The sequence below is a fragment of the Zootermopsis nevadensis genome, unplaced genomic scaffold, assembly GCF_977971745.1.
Source record: "Zootermopsis nevadensis isolate Lab colony 2312 unplaced genomic scaffold, Znev_1.0 Znev_ptg000038l, whole genome shotgun sequence".
Taxonomy (NCBI): Eukaryota; Metazoa; Arthropoda; class Insecta; order Blattodea; family Termopsidae; genus Zootermopsis; species Zootermopsis nevadensis.
The window spans coordinates 432,129-454,840 of record NW_028259170.1 but is presented as its reverse complement, the minus strand read 5'-3'; the positions used below and the strand labels follow the sequence as shown (position 1 = coordinate 454,840).

General features: G+C 37.5%; 1 protein-coding gene and 1 long non-coding RNA gene across 16 annotated transcripts in view; one reads left to right on the top strand and one right to left on the bottom strand.

Moving 5' to 3' along the window:
• Positions 1-22,712, top strand: part of LOC110841044 (ryanodine receptor-like) — a 317,152-nt gene that overhangs the window by 2,132 nt on the left and 292,308 nt on the right. For 9 of the 14 annotated variants that reach the window (XM_087360112.1, XM_087360110.1, XM_087360111.1 and 6 more), the window contains exons 5-20: positions 252-342; positions 1,241-1,423; positions 2,038-2,218; positions 3,478-3,692; positions 3,912-4,066; positions 5,307-5,431; positions 6,396-6,596; positions 7,850-8,128; positions 8,579-8,799; positions 9,752-9,842; positions 10,289-10,429; positions 11,934-12,103; positions 14,174-14,343; positions 14,709-14,846; positions 18,832-18,955; positions 20,954-21,030. In XM_087360112.1, coding sequence (XP_087216238.1) covers positions 252-342; positions 1,241-1,423; positions 2,038-2,218; positions 3,478-3,692; positions 3,912-4,066; positions 5,307-5,431; positions 6,396-6,596; positions 7,850-8,128; positions 8,579-8,799; positions 9,752-9,842; positions 10,289-10,429; positions 11,934-12,103; positions 14,174-14,273 — 2,153 coding nt within the window. In that variant the 3' untranslated portion in view covers positions 14,274-14,343; positions 14,709-14,846; positions 18,832-18,955; positions 20,954-21,030. Of the gene's footprint in view, positions 1-251; positions 343-1,240; positions 1,424-2,037; positions 2,219-3,477; positions 3,693-3,911; positions 4,067-5,306; positions 5,432-6,395; positions 6,597-7,849; positions 8,129-8,578; positions 8,800-9,751; positions 9,843-10,288; positions 10,430-10,603; positions 10,740-11,208; positions 11,348-11,933; positions 12,104-12,511; positions 12,632-14,173; positions 14,344-14,708; positions 14,847-18,831; positions 18,956-20,953; positions 21,031-22,712 lie in introns of those variants that run through there. The other 5 variants (XM_087360116.1, XM_087360113.1, XM_087360114.1 and 2 more) reach the window with 5 other exon arrangements.
• Positions 189-22,712, bottom strand: part of LOC147871793 (uncharacterized) — a 32,352-nt gene continuing 9,828 nt past the window's right edge. Inside the window, exons 3-5 of one of the 2 annotated variants that reach the window (XR_015538293.1) lie at positions 17,957-18,098; positions 5,333-12,087; positions 189-2,865 (exon numbers count right to left, since the gene is read on the bottom strand). This is a non-coding gene — a long non-coding RNA (uncharacterized LOC147871793). Of the gene's footprint in view, positions 2,866-5,332; positions 12,088-16,296; positions 16,642-17,956; positions 18,099-22,712 lie in introns of those variants that run through there. The other variant, XR_015538292.1, reaches the window with a different exon arrangement.

Sequence of the window (22,712 nt, the reverse complement as noted above, 5' to 3'; positions counted from 1 at the left end):
AGGGGTTCGGTTATTACGAAGGATGGGAAGGTTCAAGGATACTGATATGTGAAAGGGATTGGAAATGAATACGAGTAAAAGAAGGAAAGTAAGAAAGAGAGATGGGAGAAAGGTTTGAAGAAGATACAAAAGGATAAAGGAGAAGAAGAGAGAGTGAGGGATTTGGATATGAAAGATTCCCCATTGAATTTAAATGGGCTTTTTACTAGTTTTATTATATCTTGTTTAACCATCTTATGTAACTGTTACAGAGGTTTTCAGAAAAATATTAATTAGTACAATTGTAAGGTGGGCTGAAGAGTCTCAGATTGAAACATCTAAGCTTGTACGAGAAATGTTCAGGTAAGTTGACAATGATTGTTTCTTCAGACACTTTTCCTGTTGCCGGTTGCCTCGGTGACACAAACCCTCTTCCGCGCATCCCTCTTGTTCATGAATATTTCATTTTCATTTCATTTGTTTCCTCTGTTTTATTGTCTTTCTTTATTCCAAGAATTGTTGGCTTATAATGCAATTATGCTTAGTAACTTGATGTTCTGTGAAAAATTTTTAACCTACAAGTATAACTAGGCAATTTATGCTCTTGGTTCTGCAAATGTGTTCCATTGGAAAGTGTTTAAATTGAAGTAAAAAAATTCTATAAATATTTTTATTTCTTAGACCAGTCCTTTGGTTCCGTGAATCAAGTTATTGTCACGCGAAATAATGAGACTTATAATACACTAGGTGAATTTTCTAGTTACTGAAGCTGTCTTAATAGCCCATGGTTGATAACACTTAGTGTCAATTCATAATTCATAAACTGAGTGGATGTCCAAGCAAACTTCAAAAAATGATTTTAACCTATTCACGGTATTGCAGTATAGCAATGACATTGGCATAATGGCATCTGAATTGTACATAAGCTGAGACATACAGACAGTAGAGATTAATGTTGACGACAATGACTAAAGGTTTCTGATCCCCCCCCCACCCCCAGAATCAGTTATGGTAACTGTCATATGTGGTGTTACATAACACTCATTCTCACTAAAGTTCTTATTATTTGCAACATACGTAACATTGTACTTTCATGTACACGTAGACATTTTTTTGAAAAAGTCTAAGCTATGAATTACTACTACTACTATGGCGTAACAGCCCAAAATCGAGCCCTAGCCTCCTCTAGAGGCTTCTCAACATATATAATTTTTTACAGATGTAAAAAATTATATATGTTAAGCATTGTTTAATATTTCAGCTTGTTGGTGCGACAGTATGACAGCATTGGTGAGCTCATTAGATCATTACAGAAGACATACATAATTAACAGTAAGACAAAGGATGATGTCGCTCAAATGTGGGTTGGTTTGAGTCAGATAAGATCTCTGTTGCCTGTGCAGATGTCGCAAGAGGAGGAGGGCCTGATGAGAGAACGACTATGGTAAGTTGGTTTCACCAGTAATTATGGTGATTATTCTTATTGTTGTTTATTTTTTCTCACGTAATTATACACAACTAGTGGACCTGGCAGTTTCCAAATAATTTCAAGGGTTAAAAAGAGATATGATTGATTTTGTACAAAAGTAATGTAGTGTAAACTGTATGGAATTAATATTTAGAAAACTAAAATTATATCTTTCACACTTGAGACTAAAAGTATAATTTTAATTACTATGTAAATGATGTTTCAATTTTCCATTTTGACTGTATAAAAGATTTTGGAGTTATGTTAGATAGTAAATTGTGTTTTTACTTTTATGTTGTCCCACACTGGGAGTAGAGATCATTGTCAGAACACATTTTTGCACAACAGTGACACTGGGTTACGTTAGTGCAATGATGACATAATGCCGTTATTGGAATGCGTGCAGCAATGACGCACTTGAGGTGGAGTGTAAAAATTATAATGAAAAGTTTATTATCTGTTATAAAAGATGCCACTGGGGGTCGTATGTTCTTTCCAGGCTACTATTTGAACATTCATAATACTGAATCCATTATTATGTTAACTGCTGTACATTGTTCTAAATGCACTTAATATATATTATTTTTTAGGAAACTGGTGAACAACTATATATTCTTCCAGCATCCTGACCTGATTAGAATCCTGCGTGTCCATGAAAATGTGATGGCAGTGATGATGAATACTCTTGGCAGACGAGCTCAGGCCCAGTCAGACACCCAGACACAAACTCAAGTCACGGAACAAGAAGGAGAATTGCCTCAAAAGGAGAAGGTTGAAATTCAGTACCACTTCTCAGTATTTGTTTAGCATGCAGAGGGAACGTATTTCATCCTTCTTTTAACCCTGTTATCAAGCTTCTCACGTCTGTCTACATATCCTATTATTCAGTGTGACCACTGCTGTTGTATACCACTGGAATCTGCACTGAACAGAACAAAGAGTGCTACCATGAAAACTTATGGGCCCGAATTTATAACTTGTGTTGGAGTTTTCCTCCGTGGCATCCCAACAATTACTCCATTCACACACAGAAGAAGGCAATGGCAAACCACTTCTGGATCATCTGCCAAGAACGTATATGAACAGGTCCCAGTCCGAGAAAAGGATCCTGTTCATATGGACATGTCGTCACACAGAACACTAAATAATAATAAGATGAGGTGGTCTAGCGGTTAGAACGCTGGCCTTGTAATCCTGGGGTCTCGGGTTCGAATTTATAACTTGTGTTGGGCAAGGCCGTGGTCTAGGCAACACGGAGTTTTCCTCCGTGGCATCCCAACAATTACTCCATTCACACACAGAAGAAGGCAATGGCAAACCACTTCTGGATCATCTGCGAAGAACGTATATGAACAGGTCCCAGTCCGAGAAAAGGATGGAAGGATCCTGTTCGTATGGACCTGTCGTCACACAGAACACTACAAATAAAAATAAAATAATATAACAATATGGCGGCCAACAGAATGTTTTGATTTGATGTTTTATTTCATCTAAATGTTTGAAGTTTGTATGATGACATGTAAACACATCTAAACGTTTCTTATGAAATACTAGTGTGTGCCTACTAGAACTGCATGGGTATGATGTTGTTCATTACACTGTTCCATGTCATGTTGAAAATACTGCATTTACTTTCATAATTGACTTATTTGTTCATATCTACTTATTACATGTAACAGTTGTTAAGACAATTGCATGTTTTCCCCATTTAATTATCAAAATGTCATACAAAAATGAATTATAACACTAATGGAATTGACGGTGGTCATCTTCTGGGTTGCTGAGTAATCATTGCCCTGATGATCGAGGCGGCACCACCTCTCAAACGTCAATGAACTTATGCCAGACTACATGGTGCAACAACCGATAAGACAGCCATCATCATGCTTGCTGCCATGAGAACCTCAAATCTCACTTAGTAATGGAATTGTAAAAATTTTTCTCTGTACAAATTAGTTATGGACACTACTTTAATTTAATGTAAGTTTTATTTTATTTCTATCTTCGCATTTTTGTATTGTTCAAATCAGGACACCTCTCACGAGATGGTCGTAGCTTGTTGCCGATTCCTGTGCCACTTCTGCAGGACTTCTCGTCAGAACCAGAAGGCTATGTTTGACCATTTTGCATCTCTTCTGGAGAATAGTAACATTCTTCTCTCGCGACCATCTCTGCGTGGCAGTACGCCTCTGGATGTGGCTTATTCCTCACTCATGGAAAATACTGAATTGGCTCTTGCACTTAGGTCAGTACTCTTGATTAGCCTTCTGCCTTAATCTTAAGTTCGCTTTCATGATACAGATCGTGCCATGAAATATGGCAGATACAGATTAATGTATTGCTTAGTGGATGACTTAGATTGTTTGGATTCTATAGACAGCATACTGCGACAGTTATTTGAATATAATTATTTGAAAATTTGTCATTCATATGATTCTATGTGAAGCATATACTTGTTTTTCAGAGAACATTACTTGGAGAAAATTGCCATCTATCTTTCCCGTTGTGGTTTGCAATCAAACTCTGAGCTTGTTGAGAAAGAATATCCAGACTTGGGATGGGATCCAGTGGAAGGAGAGAGATATCTAGATTTCTTGAGATTCTGTGTCTGGGTCAGTGGTAATTAAAATTCTTATATCTTTTCTGTATGAGAAACATATGAAGAGCCCTATTCATAGATAAAAAAAGTCAACTCTAATGACCTTAGTTAACATTATCTTCTCTTCCATTTGTATGCGAATTCGGTTTTTGGCTTCTCTTTACGTACAGATTTATTTAATTGCATACTGTGAACGCATTTATTGCAAATATTAAAAGAGCATGATTCTATTTAATTTTGATTAATTATACCAACGTATGATCTGAAGCTTTCACGGTGAGTTTGTTTAATGAATTCTTCTTAGACCCTAGAAGAATTTATTATAATTTATGGATGTTTTCTACAGTTTAAAAATCTGTACTGCTCCCCCAGTTTTGTGAGGGTGATTAAGTCGAGAAGAGTGAGATGGGCGGGACATGTAGCGAGCATGGATGGGACAAGAGGTGTGGAAGCCTGAGGGGAAGAGACCTCTGGGGAGACCTAGACGTAGATGGGAGGATAATCTCAGGCGGGATCTGTGGGAGATAGGAGTTGAAGGAGACTGGATTTTGTGGGCCCAGGACAGGGTCCGGTGGAGGGCTTTGGTTAATTCGGTGATGAACCTTCGGGTTCGGTAAGCCATCTGGTTGGTTGGGTCCACTATTTGGGAAGTCTGAGGGGAATAAACCGCTGGGGAGACCTAGACGTAGATGGGAGGATAATCTCAGGCGGGATCTATGGGAGATAGGAGTTGAAGGAGACTGGATTTTGTTGGCCCAGGACAGGGTCCGGTGGAGGGCTTTGGTTAATTCGGTGATGAACCTTCGGGTTCGGTAAGCCATCTGGTTGGTTGGGTCCACTGTTTGGGAAGCCTGAGGGGAAGAGACCCCTGGGGAAACCTAGACGTAGATGGGAGGATAATCTCAGGCGGGATCTATGGGAGATAGGAGTTGAAGGAGACTGGATTTTGTTGGCCCAGGACAGGGTCCGGTGAAGGGCTTTGGTTAATTCGGTGATGAACCTTCGGGTTCGGTAAGCCATCTGGTTAGTTAGTTTCTACAGTTTCATTTCATAAAACTTCTTTATTACATATGACCAAATTAATATGAACAGACGTTCAAAATATGTTGTTAAGAATAAGTTTTCCTGCATCCAGCTATTACAATGTGGAATCCTGTAGATGTGCTAGCTGTACATAAAATAACTTACTGTAATATTCAATCATTCACAAACCCACAATACAAAGGTCAAAATTATATGAATAATGTATTTTATTTGTAGGTGAGAGTGTAGAAGAAAATGCTAACCTTGTGATCCGTCTTCTTATACGTCGCCCAGAGTGCTTAGGTCCGGCACTAAGAGGAGAAGGAGAAGGCTTGCTGAGAGCTGTCATGGAAGCAAATAAGGTTTGCTCATAAGTTCATCATATCAAGCACATATACAGCAGTCAGTGTTAATGCATTAACTAGTAATATAGCTCTTTAAATCTGTTGTATTCTGATGATACTTGACATTTGATTCAAATTACTTTATATACTGTTATAGTGTTACATGCAGCCACGGACATGATCTACTGCAGGGGTTCTCTACGTCTTGGTGCTTGCGGCATACTTGGGATATATTTTTTTAGGGGCACAATTTATAATAATTCTTTTCAACAGAAATTGTTGTTAACAAAGGGCATTACCCTCAACCCAACCTGTGTAAGAACTGAAGCTACAGTCTGAAATTTATTGTGGGGGTAGGAAGTGACAGGAAAAATTTTGAGTAACTTTGGTGTTTGTTGGTGGGTGTTCTAGCTGTTATTGTCCAAAAATGTAGAAATTTTCACAGTAGTTCTAGTCTCCCTCTCATTATGTTCCCAGAACCTGCTATAGCTATCAATCTTTTGATGTTGAAGGCTTATGAACATCATAAATGGGATGATATGATTTAATAGATTACAGCAGAGAGTAATGATCAGGTTTCAAAGTGAAGAAAAGAAAAGAAAGAGGGAGCAGAACGCTTACTTGAAAATCTGTAGTTCATTGAAAATTTGTATCATAGAGAGCACAAATGTTCTGTGCAGGGCTGTTTGTTGTAAGACCAGTATTCCAAGATGCTAATTATGAAATTATACAATTATCACATTTTGGATGTTACAAACCAGAATTTACACAGTTTTTAAACATGAATATCCAGGAGTTAATAGGGCCTATTAAATATAATGACGACTGTTTTGTGTGTGTGTACATGCTTGAAATATCACTCCCCTTGAGTGAATCAATATGTTTACATTGAGAATGTTTATGAAAGAGAAGTATCAGATTTGTTTTATATTTTGTTGGTATTGTGGTTCTTTTGGTAATCGGCGAGTTTCTGTCATTCCAGATGTCAGAGCGCATTGCTGATAGGAGGAAGCTGATGGATGAAGCAGAAGGAACGATGTCCATATTACAGTTTGAACATCCACTGCCTGAGAGCGATGAAGATGAAGACTACATTGACACTGGATCTGCCATTCTGAACTTCTACTGTACTTTGGTGGATTTGCTGGGGCGCTGTGCTCCAGATGTTTCTGTTATTGCACAGGTTATTTAACAAAATTTATGCTCTTTTTATAAAATACATTAAATGCTCATTTCATGGTGTCCTGTTACAGAAAATCCAGTGTTTCTGCCTTTGTTGTAAGCATCCGTGAAACTCCTGTGCTTTCAGCTACACAATTTTTCTCTTAACAGAGTAATGTTAAACCTGTGACTTACCAGGTGGCTGATAGCACGTAACACATTATTTTTAAATTATGCATCTTATATTTTTAAAAATGGAAAACGATTCAACAGATTGTATTATGCCTTCATTAAGGAGAAATTTTTACAGACTAGTAGTGTCACCTTACAGCCAATCTGGAAATTTTTTTAATCACACGTTATAAACTGTAAGACCAGACACTCTTGTTTTGAATGTTTTAGGTTGATACCTATGAGGACAGGAGATTAAAATGTCTGTCTGATGAAAGTTATATTTTCTGACAAAGCAGTATTCCATGCCTGGGACTGCAAATAGGCATAACTGTTACATTTTTTGTCTAGTCCATTTAACATACACATACAACACGTAAAAATTATTTGTGAGATATATATATATATATATGTAGTGAGCACTCACACGCACCAAAATGCTAATTTTTCTTCACATGTAACATGAAACTGCATTTTGTATTAGAACACACTAGAAAGCTTTGCATGAGTGTAACAAATACAGTGACATCTCTGTAAAAAACATGCCGTGACTTATTTACATTGTCGCAGTTGGTACCACGTGTCATGCGCATTTTGCGGTATGAGAAGTGACGGATGCAAAGAAATAGAAACACCAATTACTTCGGTCTTAGAGTTAAAATGTGAAACCTTTGAAACAAACAAAATAAAGCTATAAGACAATTTTTTATATCTTATATATAATTTTGCTCAGAAACTGATAGTAATTGCTGAGTGATTACAGGATGTTGAAAGTTTTGTTTTGTTTCAGAGATATTGCTGTTTTTGATTAATAATGAAAATCAAAATACAATAGGACATACGCTGTTTTCTTCATTTATGACGCATCTCTTCAGTCTTGGTCATGTTAGCCTTCCTTATCCCTTCCTGTCTGTCAGGTTGAAGAAATCTTATTTCTGGAGTATCAGGATCAATGAGCGAAATTCCACTGCTTGCAGTGATAAGATGACAGTGAAAATTATGCCTAGCAGACACGACTTAGAATTTAATATAGACAGTAGATGTTTTGGTGTGATAAAAAAGTGTGTATGTCGCTTAATCAGGTCTTTGCTTGTTAATTCCCAGGGCAAAAATGAGTCTCTTCGAGCAAGAGCCATTCTGCGGTCGCTGGTGCCTCTGGAAGACCTACAGGGGGTGCTGAGTCTGAGGTTCACCCTTACAAATCCTGCAGCAGGAGAGGAACGGCCTAAGAGTGATATGCCATCTGGTCTCATTCCTGGCAATAAACAAAGCATAGTACTCTTCCTCGAGAGAGTTTATGGTATTGAGACCCAAGAACTGTTCTACAAACTCCTGGAAGATGCGTTCCTTCCTGATCTCCGTGCGGCGACTATGTTGGACAGAGTAAGCTGTTTGCCGTACAGTTAATTAATACATTTTATTTTTGAAATCGCAAATGATAGCATTTTTATTTGTTAATGAAGTTGTAAGTATTATAATTTTAGAAATGATTATGGAAAATTTTGTTCCCATAGCTCTTTCAATACTAAAATCTTAAAACCATTATTTGTAATTAATAAGTTTGTCATATATATTCCTGTTCTCTGTACTAAAAAGCGCCAATTCTCATATCGTCTAACATCAACACTGATCCTTGTCCTTGAAGAACAGAAACATATAATTGGAATTATGGGTGCGGAAACAGTAGCATTTCTTATGAAGTGTATTATGATAATTCTGTAATGAAAAGAATATTTGTAATTATGGCTGAGTTGCTGTTACATTATACACCTTAACTGATTTCAAAGATTTTCAGCTGTTAAACCATATTCATTAAGTCCTGCTTGATTTCAGAATGATGGCTATGAATCTGACATGGCACTGGCAATGAATCGTTACATTGGTAATTCCATCTTGCCACTCCTCATCAAACACTCCTCGTTCTACAATGAAGCTGATGATTATGCCAATTTGCTGGATGCCACTCTGCATACAGTGTACAGACTGTCCAAAAACAGAATGCTTACCAAGGGCCAGAGAGAAGCCGTGTCAGACTTCCTTGTGGCTCTTACCAGGTAAGTATCATAATTAAGTACGCTTATGACAGTCAGATTTAATTAAAATTGGGTGAAGAATTTGTAAGAATGATGCACGGCATGTTTCTGTTGCCTCGCTTTGTTGGTTGAGCCTCTCTTATGCAACCTACTTGTAACACAGCAAGAGCATACAGAGAAAGACGCTGTCAATGCTGGAGAGAATTTAATTTTGTATAAGGGCAACCTGTTCACAGGCAAATATGTTTTAGAGGTGTTCTAGTAGTTAGCACTGGCATAGTATTTAAATAGTCCTGGGTTCATTCCCAACCACTGTCACTAAGAATTAAAAAAGTTATTGAAGATCTGTCTGCATAATCAGCTGAAGGTGGGAGTAGAGCCCAACTACTGAAAAAATCACGTGTATTGAGTGTACCTCAGGCATGACCAATGTCTAACACAGTATTCCTTTAGTATTTTAGCGGTATTAAACGTTCATTTCAAAGATATTTGGTGTACCATTTCCAAAGTTTTAGGAAGATTTTAATTTTAATGTTATTGTACAAAATATGAAATGAACAAACTTGTGATTTTGGATTTTGCTTAGTGGCTGATACAGTGTTGATGTTGATAGCAAGGCAAATAACTCGTGCAGTCATACATATGAATGAACAGATTTTTTGAAATGGGAAGCACAATGTTACAAAGATGGTGCGGCGATGACAATTTGTCTTGATGCTGGCCAACAGCAAATACATTCTCAGTGTCACTGATAAAGAGGATTCTAGCTGCAAGTATGCTCTTGGGTTACCAGGTTCAAAGGTCGATAGGTATGGAACCTGAATTTTATACTGCTGTAGAAATGTCAGTCGTGGATTAACATTTGTTGCTGGAAGTATGCTGAAATTTTTAAACACTGTTTTCTTTATCAGACAGTGAACACTCCATTTCGTGTTTAAAACACCTATTTCTTATGATATAATTTCTGTTACAGCCAAATGCAACCAAGCATGTTACTAAAGTTACTGAGGAAGCTTACCATTGACGTTTCCAAGCTGTCAGAGTACACCACTGTAGCCCTCAGAGTATGTATACATAGTGTGAAATGTTTTTTCTTCATCATCATATTTTGGGGAAGAACTTGTTAGTTATATGCAGATTCTTGACCATTTATATTACTACTACATAAAAATTCCAGAGTGTAAATTCACGAAAAATTTATTTTTGAAGAGAAATATTTTTTTATGTAAACTGAAGTAAAGTCAAGTATAATGAAATAAAATAAAATAGAATATACATTATTTTAATACAACCACCAAAACTAATCTTTGTTGTCTTTCGTTGTTATAATAAAATAATTTATAATGAATATACAGTGGAAATGGATTTGGATATCAAAGTAATAAGTAATTTCTGCAACATATTTAAACAATTTTCTTCAAAATTTTATAAATTATATTTATCACAGTATTAAACAAAATTTAGACTCTTAGTTATTTCTTATCATTTTCAACTAACTTGTGTTTTCCAGTTGCTGATGCTGCATTATGACCGATGTGCCAAGTATTACGGTTCTACTTCAGGGCAAGGGATGTACGGCGCATCCAGTGATGAAGAGAAGAGGTTGACCATGATGCTGTTCAGCAACATCTTTGATTCTCTGTCCAAAATGGTAATTTATAGTTTCAAAATTTATCATCTGTCCATCATACTGTTCAGTGGATTCCAGTAGGATGTGTGTGTCACCCTACAGAGGCCTTTACTTGGAGCCACTTTATAAAAGTTATTTTATTCACAGTCTTGTGCGTTATTCCTTCATGTTTTATGGCTGTTTTTTGTTTTGTAGTTATCAACCCTATACACTGAGAAGTTGTATCAGGCATTCAAAATCTTGTCAGTGGTATGTGAATGTAAGCCACAAAGAATATTAAAAGATGCCAGAACAAATAATAATCCACTCATGTGTTTGTAGTTTACCATTGGTTGGTGAGTTTGAGGTGGGTTAAACCAGAACATTATAATTCTTTAATGTAGAGTCTGACCTATATTATGCATTTGTAGTTTGCTGCATGTAAAGTTTGCGTGAGGAGATGAGGCAGTGGGTGAATTTGAGGGGTGGGAGTGAGAATGCTATTGGAAATTTTGAATACAGGAACTGACCTATGTGATATGTTTGTAGTTTACCATATCTAGTGTCTGTAATCCGCTTGGTGGTGAGGGAATGAGGTGATCAGTATATTTTGAGGGTAGTAGACCCATAATCTGATATACGAGGCGCGTCCACAACGTAAGTTTCCCACTCGTCCCACAGCTAGCAAACCTTATATTGCGCGAAGCGACTGTGCGTACGTGATAGAGCAATGACGTAGCATGGCGCATGCACTAACGGCACTTCCCGCGTTCTCACAGTAGCATCGTTGCAGCTGTTGAAGATGGAGGTTCTTATTCCAGCTCCCGCCGACTGTGAAGTGCGGTCAGTGATAACGCTAGGCCGCACACGGCTCGACGGACAGCAAGTCTCCTGCAGGAGTTCAGGTGGGAGGTGTTTAATCATCCACCCTACAGCCCGGACCTCGCTCCCAGTGATTTCCATCTTTTCCTACACCTCAAGAAATTCCTGTCCGGTCAGCGTCAGCGTTTTGAGAATGACAGAGAGGCGGAGATGGTTGTCACACAGTGGTTCCAATCCCAGGCGGCAGACTTCTACGACACAGGTATTCAAAAGTTGGTCCCACGGTATGACAAATGTCTCAATTCCAGTGGCGAATATGTTGAAAAATAGCTGGACACTTGCTGTATCTGTTGCAATAAATATTTCCATGAAATTGTGTTTTGTTTCTGTAAACGGCCCCAGGGAAACTTACTTTGTGGACGCGCCTCGTATGTGTTCCAGTTATGCTAGTGGGAAGTAGCATAACACTGCATTTCTCTCAACAAAACACAGTTTTCTTCTTCCCATATTCGAGCAAATTTTGAGGAATAGAATAGCTACTGGTTGGGAGCTAATTCAGAAGGCCAACTGTGATGGGTTCAGCTCATCTGACATTAAAAGGGAGCTTGTAGTCTAGACTGCATCCACTAGTATTTATTAGTATTTGTTTGACAGTACTTACATGCTGTGAAGATGTTACTCAGCTGTATCAATAGAAAATAGACAAAGTGTTTGTTTATCTTAGGATTATGATCCAGAGCTGTTTGGAAAAGCGCTTCCATGCTTGACTGCCATTGGTTGTGCCTTACCACCAGACTATTCTCTTTCCAAAAATTATGATGATGAATGGTACAGCTCAAAGACAGGGACAGATCCTGATGGTCCGTACAACCCACAGCCTGTAAATACCAGCAGGTATCTATTGTTTTTGCAAGTTTCTGTTCCACAGTAACAACTGCAAAAGTTACATGTTTGGACACCATTGTAAATTATTAGACATAATTTTTTAACCTTAATTTTATACATTTCTACGACCCATTACATTCTTTCAACACATGCAAGGGCAATGTGACAAATAGTTCTGTATCTTGGGGATTTCGGAAGACGAGCTAACGAATGCCATAAATAAGTGAAAAATCTTATAAAACATTACTATAGAGAGAGTAAATAAAAAAAGAATGTGATTGGTAAGGCATGTAGCTTGCATTATGTCAATACCATATGCTTACAACATTTTTGTTGAAAATCTAAAATTCATAGACCACTTAGGAGACCTAGGGAAAGGTAGGAAGATTTTTTTGAAAATGAATCTTAAAGAAACAGGGTTTCAGGACATGGACTGGATCCATCTGGCTAAGGAGAGGGTTCAGTGGCAGACTGTTGACTGGTATGAACATGGTAATGAACCTTAAGGCTCCATAGAAGGTGTGGAAGTGGAACAAAGTAAGTTATGTTTCCAACATCTTTGTTTCCTCAAGTGGTCAATGTATAAAAAAATAACTTTTTTTTATTAAAGTTGCATACTTGGCCAAAAAATAAATATAAACAAAACTATGGTCAGAAAATCTCAGAGACCAAGTAACATATGAGACAACAATATTAAAACTGATCTTAAGGTAATCGGCTGTGATGTTGCAAAATATTGTGACGAGAATTTTCCACGTAATACGAGTGCCGCAAGGTCTCCTTCTCTCTCTGTCCACAACACATCTTGAGTGACATTCTGCCAGCTGGCAGAGAAATGCGTTTGCTTAGGTCTAGGCTTCTGTACCCCCTTCTGCTTTCTCGAAATTTGTAGTAAGGCCATTTGCAGAGTAGGGAGAAGTAAGTAGACCGTGCGAGTAACACCGTCTAATTCTGAGAAACATTTCGAGTTGATGAAAAGTTATCTTGCGGTGGCATGAGCAGAGTAATATTTGTTAAGTTAGTGCCAAATAAGATCATGAACATTTAGTGTAATGTCTTGAATCAGTGGTTCTTAGCCAGTACAGACGACAGCCATACAAGCTGCAGTGTAACTAGTAGTGGCACAGTGCCATGTTTCACCCGTTAATAGCCATGTGCGACGCAGAGGTAGACTGGATGACAAGAAGGGAAAATGAACAGAAGGACAAATATTTCCAGTGGTTCTGTTTTAGTATTTTCTGGTGCAGAAAACAAGAATAATTGATTGTGATTATAATCAGTGGTTTCATCACAGTGTGTTCATGATCAGATGGCTTGGGCAGGAACCACAGATTTAGATACTGTTATTAGTTTAAATAGTATTAAAAATATATTAAAATTGGCCGTCAATCACAATATAAGATAATTAAAAGATTAAAATATCATTTTACGTTCCGTATCGAGTACTCGATTTACATGTGGAACATTTACGACATGTTTCGGCTATATATAGCCATCATCAGGTGTTATGTTATAAACTTTTTAACTGAATTACTGATTTTTACTGATTTTTAGTTTTCATTTTTCTTATGATGTTCACGTCCTTCATATTGTATCTTCATCCGTTGTTGTGTCACATGTCACTAATATGATTGTATTTCGTAGTGATGCCAATGTTGTGTATACTGGACCAAGAAGTAATATCGTAGCAGTATTAGGAGAGATTGGAGTTATACTGTATCGGATCGTGGCTGGTTACCGACTCTGATGATGGCTATATATAGCCGAAACATGTCGTAAATGTTCCACATGTAAATCGAGTACTCGATACGGAACGTAAAAATGATATTTTAATCTTTTAATTATCTTATATTGTGATTGATGGCCAATTTTAATATATTTTTAATACTATTTAAATAAATCACAATATGACGCACATGCAATACCTTATATGTTATTAGTTTATATGACTTTTTCTTATAATCAGTTTGATTCTCTCTTATAATACATTACAGAAAACTGAGAATATGATTATTTTATATGCATTCTCACAATTTGATGGCATAGATTGAATTCTCTCATGTTATAACTTTGTTTCAGTGTGGTTTTGAACAACGATCTCAACAATATTGTCCAACAGTTCTCAGAACATTATCATGATTCATGGGGCAGTAAGAAATTGGATAATGGTTGGGTATAATGGAGAACAGTGGTCTGATGCTTATAAAGCTCACCCTCGCTTGGAACCATACAGCATGCTGAATGACTATGTAAGTAAAACTGTAATGGACGCTTCGCTATGACATGCAAGATTATATTTCAGCTTCTAACAACAAAGAACTCCTACACTGGGAGCTCAGCCCAATCGGTCGGTTCCGTTACCTTCCATTCCGTCAACTTATCAGTTCTCCTAAAGGCCATTTTCGAAGAGATGTCCGTACAAATGTTCCGCATCCATTCTTTGCCCCGCCAGCTGCCCAGAATTCACTTTTATAATGCGAGGTGACGAGTATAAATCATTGTATTAATTCTAAACTACTTGTACATTTGATGTCATGGAAACTTCTGAACACACATGAATCTGTGTATGACGTGGAAAATATTTTCTAAAATAAAGCTGTCGTCTTATATTCAGGAGAAAGAGCGTTATAAGGAGCCAGTGAGAGAGTCCTTGAAAGCCCTGCTTGCTATTGGTTGGACTGTGGAACACTCAGATGTTGAAGTACCGTCAAACAATAGAAATTCCACAAGAATATCTTCCAAAACGAGCCCAGTAAGTATTAATTCATTTATGATACAGTATGCGCTCTTATTTCACCTCTTCCAGTGCCCACAGAATTCAGCACTTGTTTTAACCCTTCATGCTAATATTTATATATCCACTAAGCTAACACTGTGACAGTATTTAAATGGCCTGTCAGTAACAGATTCGTGACATACAAAGTGTCAAGTTTTTCCCTCTTCCAATCGCCCTGCAGTTGTTTCAATAGAAAATTGCTCACTAACTTGTCTTTTGCGTCCCTCACAATATCTGCTTCGCTGTCTGATGGTTTTTCAACCACAACACTCTTCTCATCTTCAGCGCTGTCGAATTCGCTCCCACTACCACAAATTCCAATGTTTCTGTTAACGGGTTCCTATAACACTTCCGTCATTTCCAAATTGAGGCGGGGCGAAAGGCCAAGTTGCTTCCTGGTTTAAACAGCAGGAGTGTCGAGAAAGCAAAGAAAATACCTCGTGTAAAGTCATTTCTATGAACAAAGCAATGGAAGAAATGGAAAGTGCAATGCTTCAGTGTCGAATGGGGCAAACAGTATAACAAAAACCCAACAGATAGCGCAGCAATGATGATTTGCCATGGGCAATACAAGGTCCATTCAGAGCTTTAATAATAATAATAATAATTAATAATCTTCCACTGAACATACAACTTTGTTTCTTTGAGGTTGATAAAGCTACACCATTTAACTACCACCCACACCCAGTGGATATGACTAATCTGACACTAAGCAGAGAAATGCAGAACATGGCTGAGAGGCTGGCGGAAAATGCTCATGACATCTGGGCAAAGAAGGAAAAAGAGGAGCTGACAACTTGTGGTAAGAACTGACAAGCCATTGTGAGGTTGGATAGCCTGATTTATGAAACCGTATTACCCAGATTTCAAAAGCGCATCCTCTGCCGTTTGTAGATTGTTGAACGTCACAAGAAATTCACTTTTTCGTCAATCTCTGTTTAACCTTTAACTTGCCTGATATACTAAGTTTAAATGTCCCACATTAAGTTACCTACGTGGAATTAAATGTCTCATTTTGTGTCTCCTTTAGTTATTAAAACGTGATTATTTCAATTAATTATGAGATTTGTTTAGAAATGATTGCAACGCTCCTGGAATACAGGATGAGGCCTGTTAACAGTTGAACAGTAACATTTGAGCGTTCTCCCAACTGAGGTCAGTGTTGGTCATTCCACGTCAAGTCAAGAAATGGATGTACACGGACTTCAATGACACTTGCCAGTCTTAATGCGTGATACCTTATGAAGTAGCACACGAGCGTTGAGCTTCTCTGATATTACCATTTCACATGCATTAACAATTTTCAGGAATTGTGCAAAAAAGAAAAATGTCACGCATGCTCTTTCCACCGAGTTAACGTGGTAATGACTTTGGAATTTTTGGTTTCTTTCACATTATTTTACCCTAAAAATTTTAAATCTATGAGAACACTTTCAGGGAACATTTATTTGATTGGTGTTGATTGCCAGTGAGAGTATGTATTGTAATTGTACCTTATCTCTAAATTACATCATTTTCATGACATAGCCAGAAATAAATATTAACACGTGGAAGTATGAATCTCTACACACATTATCACATTGATACGTACACAGGTCCAGAACCCTTTATAACAAAATTGTTTATTTACAAACTATGTTATTGAACAAGAGTACACATGCTTATAGACAAATACAGGCAAGTAACAAAGAATGAATGAACGTGAAGTCCCTGTGACCTGTGCCGGTTGTCAGCCGCAGTTTCTAATCCAGGAATAAAACCCCAATTTTCTCTGAAATAAATGAAAGCAGCATGAAGCGTACGACCACTGGGCAGAGACTGGCCCCTATATGACCTAAGAAAACAACAGAAGATGGGAAAATAATGAAGGTTGGGAACGGGTTGACATAAAGAAAAGAAGCGAAGGTACAGGATGACAGGGAAGGAAATGCACAACTTACGGGGGGACTATCAACGGTACTAATATTGAAATTGCAGCTTCAGGCAGTATTCAGATAACTGAGGTGAAATAAAATGTAATTTTGTAATATTGCAAAAAAAAAATTAATTTTTATATCTCATTTACTCAGCTCTGACAGCTTGCACGCATATGGTAAACAATATACTTACAATTCATCATCACACTCTTACTCTACTGTGAAATGATTCTGTCTCTAAATATATATTCACCTCGTTAGGTTCCATTTAAGGTTTGTTAATATCTGATTAATAGGAATATTACTCCTGTTTCTTCTCAATCTGGGATAATAAGCTTGGTAATATTTTACGTCTTATCTGCCTGGATATTGTTATCCTCAGTGCAGCAGAAATCTTTTCTGTGATGCCAGAATAAATTTGAATTTGGTCCACGAGGCTTCATGAATTTAAACTCCCGACCACCAAGAGCCATCGTATTCACAGGCGGTTTACGAAGATATAATTATTTGAGATACCAGTATGTCAGAGAAAGATGTGGACAGTAAAGTGGTGGCTGGAATTTAATGGCTTGAAACATTGATAAACTTGAGTTCCTTATTTTTACTTGTTCAATTTTATCAGTCTAAACACAATAAAATATTATTACAATTAACATTTAAATATTTAAAATATATTAAAATGGTGCTCTCCATCTAAATCGAGCATTTCGATGGAGAGCGTCATTTTAATATATTTTAAATATTTAAATGTTAATTGTAATAATATTTTATTGTGTTTAGACTGATAAAATTGAACAAGTATATATTTCAACACAATATGACGCAACATTATCATCTCATTTCCTTATTTTTATTAAAAATTTGTTCTTCTTGGACTTAAAAGAATGTAATTTTCTGTATGTCGCCTACCATAACTTGATATTATTTTTTCTGAATTTGACACAGATACATGGAAATCTTAGTATTTCGTTAACTTTTTTCAAACTCAGAACTGTAGTTGTCTCTTACTATAACTATTTTATTTACTAACTGTCGCAGTATTAAATGTTATATATTTAATATCTTACTCCGTAAATCATAAATCAAATACTATTAAGTATTTGGTACTTTTATTCTATATTTGTGTTTGAAGATTCTGGGTTTAATTGCCTGAGGTCAGACTGTTCTTACGTATTTATATTTTCTTGAAGTTCTGTAGTCCTTCCAGTTGAATCCTGTGACAGTTGCCTTAAAATCGGCCACATTCGCTTTCTTCCATATCCTCCTCCTCCTAAACTCATTATTGGTACTCATTATCCCATAACCTGTACAGCTGAGAAATAAACTAAGAATCAGAAATATCCAACAGGAATGCACTGTGACTTTGTTTTCAAAATTACTACCCAAATTATAATTTTGAGGATGTTTCGGTTATATTTAACCGTCCTCAGGTATAAATTATAAATGTCGTAAGAGACGTTCCAATTTGTAAATCGATCATTCGATGCGGAACGTGAAATGATATTTTAAATATTTTATATTTTATTATCTTATTAAAAATTGTGATTTGACGGAAAATATTAAAATATTTTTTTTTTAAGTCGATTATCATCTTACAGAAATAGAATTTTTTGGAATTAAATCATATTTACCTGTCGGAGGACATCATACAGTCGTGGGCTTTTGTGAATACAGTAATGAATCTTTAGGTTATGAAAAGCCATGTAGAGGAAAATTTTGTCTCGTTTCAGGGATTCTTTTCTCGATTTCTGGTCACGTGGTTTGCGTAGCGCATTAACTGCTTATCAGCTCATTGCGGAGCTGTAAATTGGGGTTTTGGGGGGAAGGGGGGATGATTGTAATTAGAATGAAGATTGACAGCAATGCGATTAATGTGAATATGCTCTTACGTAAGCCTTGTGACAGCATGCCAGAAACTCTAGTGGCTACGCATTTTCTCGTCAGTTTTTGTTTTCATTTTTAATTTGTATTTCTCAAATTCTTGACATGTGCAGGGGACATTTTAATTCTTGTGATAAAATAAACTACTTGCGACTGTATTTCAGAAACTGCCGGAGACTGACATAATGGAATTTTGCCAAGATACAGCTCGCTTTCCCTGATAAGATTGGTCCAGCAGATGAAATGTCATGGCAACATTATCTTTACTCCAAGCTTGCAATGTCAAAAGTGAGTCATGATTATGGTATTATTATATATACAATTTCTTATATGTTTATAATATTAGTAAATATAGGGAATATTATCTAGACGTAACATATTTCTTGTGTTCAGGTAGGCACATTTTTAAAATATCACTAAAGTAATTCGATAAAATGCCGACCTGAATAAAATACGCAGATCTAATGTTTAATTTTAAATTGTAATTATTAATTTAATCAGCTATATTCATTAATTAATCTTCTATCTTTAAGAGATACGAGGTGCGATCGAAAGGTTTCAAGACTGCGCGTATAAAAACCCGTACACTTATCTCAGGTATTAAATTCATCCATCACCCTCGAAGTAGTTCCCCTGGGAGTGAACACAACGATCCCAGCGCCGCTGCCAAGCCTGGAAGCATCCCTGGAAATCTTTCTTTGTCAGCCTGTCAAGCACCATCTGCGATTCTGCCTGAATCTCTTCTATCGTCTCAAATCTCCTTCCCTTTAGCTGATTTTTCATCTTTGGGAAGAGGAAGAAGTCACACGGAGCTTAGAAAGGAAGTTGGGGTCGGTTCTTGCAAGATCTTTGAGCTCCTGACAAACGAGAAGTCGATTCTGCTTCTGGTCCTCAGACAGGATGCGTCGCATGTGGAGTTCTTCCTTTAGAATCAGCTGACAGGTCCCATAGCCTATCCCAACAATGTCGCACAAGTCGTTGATGGTACGACGTCGATCTTCATAACATTTTCGGGCGTTGTGCTCGAAGATGGTCGTCCAGAACGCTCGTCATCATCGACAGAGGTTCGGCCATTTTTAAAACGTGAATGCCACACAAAAGTTTGTGCACGACCCATTGCGGACTCCCCAAATGCTTGCTTTAGCATTTCATAGGTTTCCGTAGCCGTTTTGGCGAGTCTTTGGCAAAATTTGATGCACATGCCATTCCGAAATCGCAGGAGGGTCGGTGTAATGCACTACCAAAACGCCCGTAACTAAGAAACAAATGCTAATTCGATGATCTTTAAGAGATACGAGGTGCGATCGAAAGGTTTCAAGACTGCGCGTATAAAAACCCGTACACTTATCTCAGGTATTAAATTCATCCATCACCCTCGAAGTAGTTCCCCTGGGAGTGAACACAACGATCCCAGCGCCGCTGCCAAGCCTGGAAGCATCCCTGGAAATCTTTCTTTGTCAGCCTGTCAAGCACCATCTGCGATTCTGCCTGAATCTCTTCTATCGTCTCAAATCTCCTTCCCTGCACCGGCGGCGGCTCCAGGCGGGCTCGCGCCCTGACCCTTCCGCGCACACCGCCGCGCCCTCCTACTCGCCGGGGCTTCAGCTTACACGCCTTTGCCTTCCGGCGGCCGGGTATAGGCCGCACCCCCTAGCGGCAGAAGCTCGTACTACATCCGGTTCGCCCTCTATTGACACAGTCTGTAAACTTTCCGATCGCACCTCGTATAACAATTTTAAGAAGTTATATTTATATCCTACAAGTAAACTTCTACTGAATTTTCGTCCTCCATATCGTGATGAATATAATTTATAATTTTATATAACTTTTTGGCCCGTGATAACAATTTGTGCAGAAATACTCGTTCACTTGTGATTTAGAAGCCTGATATGGTAAAGCGGGAGTATGTTACGGTGTCTCAAAGTGATCGGGACGTGTTTCGTCGAATGTGAGCCGAATCGATCGAATGTTTGTGTGCAAGGTATATTATATTTTATACATATACAGATTTATATATGAAGGCAACATAATTAATAGAAATTATCTGAATCACAGATCGAAATATGTCGGCAGATACAAAGAGAGATCGTGATCAAATTCTACTCCAGTCAAAATTTGTATTATTATGAAAAATTTGAAATTTTTATATTTTCTCATTGCTACGTTTTATTAACACATTGAAGTTAATTGAAGGATGTTTAATATTTTTTTTACAAATGAAATTAACTAGAGAAATGTTAAAATAAATGGGGCATAGAAATAAGAACTACTAATGTCATATTCCAGAGGGACTTACTGCGAGCGTTACACGATTAAGAATGAAATCGTCTCGTCAGAAGAGTAAAGTTCAGATATTAGATGCGGTAAGTGGTGATTTTTTCTATTCCGATAACTCGTAACTAATTAAAGCAGTATCTGAAGACTACAAATTATATTAATAAAATAATTGTATGGCAGCGAGTAACAAGATGGCCGTCTTCCGGGTCGTAGCGCTGTGAAGTCAGGTTGAAATTTACCAGCGTTTCGGAGATACATGTTGCCTTGATCATCGCCTTGATGTCTGAGGCAGCAAGTTCCTCTGAAACGTCTGTAAACTTGTACCAGACAACGCATTGCACTGCAACCGAGACGACAGCCATCTTAAGTTGCGTGGCATTGTTTTTCTCCAGACTGCTGGTATCTGTGTATCTGTCTTCAAAGTAAACACAGTGTTCCTGCCTAGAAGTCCAACACAAGTTCAGAGATTAGTATTTCTAAAATTGTATGCGCAGTCTGGAATTTTAAAAAAAAAATTAAGATGGTTCGAATGAAGTTTCATAATTGTGGCCCTAAGTATTCTATAAGACCATTATCTCTGTATGAAAATTTATATCATTCTATGGGCATGAATAATCTTTGTCGGATAGTTTTAGACACACTGATATCTGGAATATAATTCCTGGGCTGCTAAGATTTAAGGAAGTACGACACGTTTTCCAGTATGAAAGTCCCATTCTACGTTGTGTCTACTTTAAATAGTAACGAGTTGATTGAGGTATTATATCTGCCATTTCAGATGTAGTTCCTTTCTCTCGTCAGTAATCCATTTCATAATACTTGCATATGCATAAGCTTTCATTTGAACTTTCTGTACATTGCCTCTCGCTCTACTGTGTTCATTTTGATTATGTTTTTTCTTGTTTACTTTAAATCACTGGAACTGGTAACTGACAATAACAGTTATATCAGTAGCCATTTACATTTAACTGGTTAGTACCTGCACTTTCCAATAACTGGATATTTGCAGCAACTGTTTGAATTAGTGGAACTGATAACTTCCATGTCGCTGTTAATGGAGATCCTGATAACGTTTCACTGAACAGTAGCTGAGGTCGGCAGCTGAATTACCAGTAACCAGTTTGCTGCAGTTATTTAAATAACAGGAACTGGTAACTGACAATAACAGTTATATCAGTAGCCATTTACATTTCACTGGTTAGTAGCTGCACTTTCCAATAACTGTTATTTGCAGCAACTGTTTGAATTAGTGGAACTGGTATCTGCCATGTCGCTGTTAGTGGAGATACCGATCACTTTTCACTGAACAGTAGCTGAGGTCGGCAGCTGAATTACCAGTAACCAGTTTGCTGCAGTTATTTAAATAACAGGAACTGGTAACTGACAATAACAGTTATATCAGTAGCCATTTACATTTCACTGGTTAGTAGCTGCACTTTCCAATAACTGGTTATTTGCAGCAACTGTTTGAATTAGTGGAACTGATATCTGCCATGTCGCTGTTAGTGGAGGTCCCGATCACTTTTCACTGAACAGTAGCTGAGGTCGGCAAGCTGAATTACCAGTAACCAGTTTCCTGCTGTTATTTAAATAACAGGAACTGGTAACTGACAATAACAGTTATATCAGTAGCCATTTACATTTCACTGGTTAGTAGCTGCACTTTCCAATAACTGTTATTTGCAGCAACTGTTTGAATTAGTGGAACTGATAACTGCCATGTCGCTGTTAGTGGAGATCCCGATCACGTTTCACTGAACAGTAGCTG